General features: G+C 43.1%; 1 protein-coding gene across 1 annotated transcript; it reads left to right on the top strand.

The window, feature by feature from the left end:
- On the top strand, window positions 3,230–4,171 carry LOC100515042 (olfactory receptor 56A4). The gene has a single exon (XM_003129438.1). It carries the CDS (start codon window positions 3,230–3,232, stop codon window positions 4,169–4,171), a length of 942 nt encoding a protein of 313 aa, XP_003129486.1.

The raw sequence follows: 6,210 nt of genomic DNA, 5'->3' as shown, positions 1-6,210 counted from the left end.
AAGCAGCAGCAGCAGGGTCGCCGGAAGACTCAGAGTAGGAGACCTCCTCCTTCTTAAACTGGCTCCCAGGTTGAAAGACCAAAAAGGCCAGGCGTGGAGGCACTGGGTGGATGAAAATTCAGAAATGCTAAGTTCCTCTTGGAAGAGGGCGACCATCCATAGTCTCGGCAATCCCATGTCATTAAACACAAAGGATCCCATGGCTGAGAATTTCATGCAAGTATGTGATTGGAATCCATCTGGCGTGCCCAGAAAAGCAGTCTAGGGAGTTTAGAAAAAGAAAGAATGGTTCTGGGACAGGGACTTTGTTTAGAGGTTAATGTGACACTCGGCACCCAGCCCATGAGCTCAGAGAGAAAGCTGGTGAGGGAATTTGGTTGTTGTCTTCCCCTAACAGTCCCTTCTGATAATTACACAGGATTCATACGCAACAGAAACAGATTTCTCTGTGATTTTTCTCCTGGTGGTCTTAGTTTTTTTTCCTGTGTCAGTCATACGTTTGGAAGTTGTCACTTATGTAAATTATCTTCATGTTCCTAAATTGTTCCTCATTTTGAATTATTAAGGCCGTCTTTATCCTAGACACCTTCTTCTAGGTGGCAAGGTTTCAACATTGTCCCTTAAATCCAGGTGCGCTGAACTGGACACAGTATTCTATGCATGGCTGAGTCAGAGAAAATTGGAATAGAATAATTACTTTTTCTCTGATCACTGTTACTTTAAGCAGAGCTAGCTTCTAAATCTTCTTTTTAACTGAATATATCAAAACTTTACCTTACATTCATGTCTGTGGGTCCACCTGACAGTACATCCAGACCCCCTTGTCTCTGTACCGATTCCTTCTTATCCCCTCTTTCATCGCCCTTTATATCAAGTGCATCCTTCTTAGTGAAATCCAGGTAGCAGAAGGATACGTTGAATGAAAATTGATGTCTACTAGGTGCAGAAGGAATGAGGACAGAGGAGTGGATGCATGAGAGACGGGGACCTAGTAAAGCATGATCGTGGTGGAGACGGCAGATGAGGGGCAGGGACAGAACAAAGAGCCAAGGAAGGGATCTTTCAAAGATGCAGAAAAAGACAGGAAAAGAGAATGAGAGGATGGGGAAACAGGATAATAATGGTTTGAACGATGCCTTCGAAGCTAATAATTTCCAATTCTCTACCTTTTTTTTTTTTTTTTTTTTTGCATTTGCTTTTTAGGGCCACGCCTGTGGTGTATGGAAGTTCCTAGGCTAGGGGATGAATTGGAACTGTAGCTGCTGGATTACACCACAGCTCACAGCAGCACCAGATCCCTGACCCGCTGAGCGAGGCTGGGGATCAAATCTGCATCCTCATGGATACCATTTGGATTCGTTTCGCCTGCACCACAATGGGAACTCCCACCCATTCTCTACTTTTAACTCCAAAATTTCAAGTCCAACAGTTCCTGATCACGTATATTTTGATAGCTTAGAGACACTATAAACTTAACACGTCAAAACTGGATCCATCACCTTTGGCCTCTACAACATACACCAAATCTTTTCAAAGCCTGTGGCTTATCCTGTGAAATTTTGTCATTAACCCAAAAGAGACTATACAATTTTAGAATGCTACCCTCTCTTCTTCTGTAGATCTACCCAGTCTAATCCCTGTTTATGCCACCATATTTCTGTCTTTAAAAGGTGCCCCTTTTCTACAGCCTCAGAATCATTCTGGAGCCATTATTTACAGATGGTGGTTTCTCAAGGCTATTAGTCCAACAGTGGCTTGTTTCCTTTTAGATATCCTCTGCCTCCTCTGGTTCCTTAAGTTTGGGTGTGAAAGATAGAGGAAGAAGGGACTGAGAGATTTAGCCTCTTTGCCCAAAACTGAAATTATGGTCTCTCCACCAACTGGGATGCAGGGTAGATACAGAAGTTTATTAAGGCAAGAGAGACTTGCGTTTTGAACATCCACAGGCAGGATCTAGAGAGGGAGAGATTGAATACATAGGAAATTGAATGAAGAACTAATAGGTCAGAGTTCCTAAGAAGATCCTGGTGGATGGACTCCACACAGGGGTGGGGGGACTGGAGGTAGGAGGAGGAAGAGAGCCTCGTGTGTCCTTGGTGCAAAGGGGAGCGAAGGTACAGGTATTGATGGGCTAGGAGTCTGCCATGGGAAAGGGAGGAACTTGCATCTCCTAGTCTTTGTGCACCTGGAGAGGTCATCTTCTGGGAGAGGAGAGGATTTAGGATTTAAAAAGAATTTGGACAATATAGGCAGCTCCCTGGTAGCTCAGAGGGTTAAGGGTCCTATGAGATTTTACCTAGCTTAGGGTAAGTGGTGTTGTCACCCCTATGGCTTGGGTCACTGCTGTGGCACAGGTTTGACCCCTAGCTATCGAACTTCTGCATGATGTTGGTGGCAAAAAAAGAAAGAAAGGAAAAAGAAAGAGAATTCAAAAAATTGCTGGCAATGAGTGAAGAAGTGATTAAACAGAGGTATAAGTGGATATATCTATTAAGTACTCATTTGAGATTAGTGGCTGTAAACATTAATGAAAACAGCCTGCATTAAATTTTCTGCAGGAACATTGAACTGCACTTGTGAAGGCTTGGATTAAGTATGTCCAGGATGGGTTCTGCTTGAGGATCAAGAAGTCAGAATATCATAGAGGAGTTTTGGGGACACTTCTTCATATGTCATCAATGTCAACTTCTATTTCCTTCTACTTTTGCATAGGATTGGGAGTATATGAGAAATTTTTCCATCTCAAATTCACTTTGGAGTATGACAAAGGGTGAGGAAAAACTAATTTTTTACCACTAACTAACAAATTATATCAGCCATATTCACTAGAAAGACCGATAGGTAAGTATGATTTCATGACATCTTCATGAAACCTAGATTATTGTATAAACTAGTGAGCATTTCTGGCCTATGAGACCCATAATTAGACAATTTGCTTTGGTCAGCATCACTTGGGGAAATTTATAGTACGTTTTAATGAAGCAATTCTCACTAATTTCCTTCCAAATCTTGGGGCTTGTTTATCTAACTTGTTCTTTGAAATTAACCTTAGAGATAATCTGCTCCCCTCCCACCATTCGTATGTATCTTTACTGAACTTTGCCTCATCAGTTTTCTGGGCAGGTGAGTGCTAGTGAATAGTCTGACAGTTTTGTTTTCTATTGTCCTATTTCCTGTGTCTAATCCTACATAAATTCAGGGGAAATCTCCTCAGTTTAGGATTTACCTCATGACATTGCCCAGCAACTACTCCTCTGCTCCGGTCTCCGAATTCCTCCTCATCTGCTTCCCTAACTACCAGAGCTGGCAGCACTGGCTGTCCCTGCCCCTCAGCCTCCTCTTCCTCCTGGCCATGGGGGCCAACGCCACCCTCCTGGTCACCATCCGGCTGGAGGCCTCTCTGCACCAGCCCATGTACTACCTGCTCAGCCTCCTCTCCCTGCTGGACATGGTGCTCTGTCTCACCGTCATCCCCAAGGTCCTGGCCATCTTCTGGTTTGACCTCAGGGCCATCAGCTTCTTTGCCTGCTTTCTTCAGATGTTCATCATGAACAGCTTCCTTACCATGGAGTCCTGCACCTTCATGGTCATGGCCTACGACCGCTATGTGGCCATCTGCCACCCTCTGAGGTACCCATCCATCATCACTGACCAGTTTGTCGCCAGAGCCGCCATCTTTGTTGTGGCCCGGAATGGCCTGCTTTTTCTTCCTGTTCCCGTCCTTTCTTCGCGACTCAGATACTGTGCAGAGAACGTCATCCAGAACTGCATCTGCACTAACCTCTCCGTGTCCAAGCTCTCCTGTGATGACATCACCTTCAATCGGCTCTACCAGTTCGTGGCCGGCTGGACCCTTCTGGGCTCTGACCTCGTCCTTGTTGTCCTCTCTTACTCCTTCATCCTGAAAGCTGTGCTGAGGCTCAGGGCTGAGGGAGCAGCCGCCAAGGCCCTGAGCACCTGTGGTTCCCACCTCATCCTCATCCTCTTCTTCAGCACGGTGCTGCTGGTCCTGGTCATCACCAACCTGGCCAGGAGGAGGATTCCCCCGGACGTCCCCATCCTGCTCAACATCCTGCACCACCTCATCCCCCCAGCGCTGAACCCCATTGTTTATGGGGTGAGGACCAAGGAGGTCAAGCAGGGAATCCAGAAGCTGCTGAGCAGGTTGTAAGTTACCTCAGCGCAATCCTGCTGTATAGCACAGGGAACTATATCTGGTCACTTATGGTGGAACACGATGGAGGATAATGTGAGAAAAAGAACGTATATATATGTGTGGCTGGGTCACTTTGCTCTACAGCAGAAATTGTGACAACACTGTAAACCAACCGTAATGGAAAAAATAAAGACCATTAAAAATTTTTTTAAAAAAATATATACAGTGAGATATCACCTCAAAAAAAAAAAAAAAAAAAAAAGAGTTACCTCAGAGCAGATCCACCTCTTGGACTGTTAATAAACATATGGAATAGCTGGATGCTGGAAATTTTTTTCACCTTAATTCCTGAACAAGTTTGGATTCTCCTTATTCTTCACATCTCTGACAACCACGAAAGCATTTTTCTGTGAATCTTTGTTTCCTATTGCTTCAACAGAAACCTCCCTTTCCTGGATTCTGTGGTTATTTGAGAATTTTCCCTCACCAAATCCTTAAAGAAAGTCTTGCCAAGCCTTAGCCAAATGGACCTGGATTAGAGTAAGCTTATTTGACCATTAAAGAAACAAAATGTATATGATAGCCTTACAGAGGTCTGCCTGTCCCCTGAATTGTAAAAGACCTGGATTCCTTGCTTGTCTCCTGACTCAGCCTGGCAGAGCCCTAAGTGGCTTTTTTGTTTTGAAGGGTTGATTGGGATGAAGTATAGACGTTTACTCCAGAACTTTGGCTGTTGATGTTGTCAGCTTTCCCCTGAACATCCTTGACTCTCTTCTCTGACACCTGTGGCATACGTGCCATCTTCTGGCTCCTTGGATCCTCCCAGAACCTATTAAGATTTTCTGCAGGTGCAGCATTTCCTATTTTTTTCCCTTCTCTCTGCTGAAATTCTTCCTCCATTTTTTGTTTGTAAAGGAGAATGACGACATTTAGGGATGTCTGTCCTAGGAAGAAGTTGGATTGTTTGAACTGTTCTATGTTCTTTTCTTCATCATCTTCATCTTCATGGCTTTATAATCTTCACTTTATCCCATCTTACCCACCTGTAAGGGACTTAGAACTTTCAATCATATCACAGGCACCATCCCTATCTAACTCTGACTTGCTCATCCTAGTCACAAATCAGCTGCCCTGTTCATTCCTTCTGCTTCCCTGTTTGCTTTAGCTTCTGTCCTGAGTGGCTGGTACAGCTGTCAACAGTTTTCCAGACATGGAAGGCGTAGGGTTTGATTTTCATAGATAATCAAACCGTTTGGCAATCCCCGTCTTAATGATGCCATACAGTAGTCCAATGTTTCCAAGGATTATTTTATACCAGCAACCTGTCTCTTTTGAAGGTGAAAATTAAGAGGTTCAAGCCCATCATTTTTACTCATTTGAAGAAATTTCCCAGTTGGTCTATCCTACTTACTTTTATATTGAAACTTACATTTGCTGAATGACTTGACTGAAATGTAATATTTCCACTCGTATTTTTCCTTTTGTACATCATTTTATTTTTTCTAGTTTTACTGGGATATAATTGACATATAACATAGTATTGGTTTAAGGTATACAACATAGCAATTTGATATATGCGATACTCTAAAATGATAACCGCAATATGTTTGGTTAACATCTATCATTTTTCATAGTTATTTTTTTTCTTATGATGAGAACATAGTTTCAGCATGTCTTTCTTGCGACTAGACATATTCTTTTGCATATTGGGAGATATAAATGCCACTGCATGAATGCGTTTTTAAAGTGATGATTTTGAAAGAACCTTCTGTAGGGTCTATTATATCACATTTTGCAACATTGTCTCATCAAAGGTCAAGGGATTGCGGTGGCTGAGCTCTGTCTTTTTCTTTCAGCCCTTCTAATTTCTCCATTCCACAGAGTTCCTATTGCATGAATACCTATCATGTGCCATACACTTTATAGGCAGTCTTACTTTACCTATGCATTTGGCCTGCAAAGGTTTTCTGTTGCCCCTAGATGAAGAAACAGAAGCTTAGAGGAGAAAATGACTTCCAGGGTCACAGCAACTGAATGTCTCTTGGGTTCCTGAA

This window comes from Sus scrofa, chromosome 9 (assembly GCF_000003025.6).
Source record: "Sus scrofa isolate TJ Tabasco breed Duroc chromosome 9, Sscrofa11.1, whole genome shotgun sequence".
NCBI classification, from domain to species: Eukaryota; Metazoa; Chordata; class Mammalia; order Artiodactyla; family Suidae; genus Sus; species Sus scrofa.
The sequence above is the reverse complement of the archived record's forward strand: the minus strand, read 5'-3'. Positions and strand labels throughout refer to the sequence as shown.

Excerpts from the sequence above, each read along its gene's own strand:
- LOC100515042 (XM_003129438.1), top strand. The coding sequence starts at position 3,230 with ATGACATTGCCCAGCAACTACTCCTCTGCTCCGGTCTCCGAATTCCTC.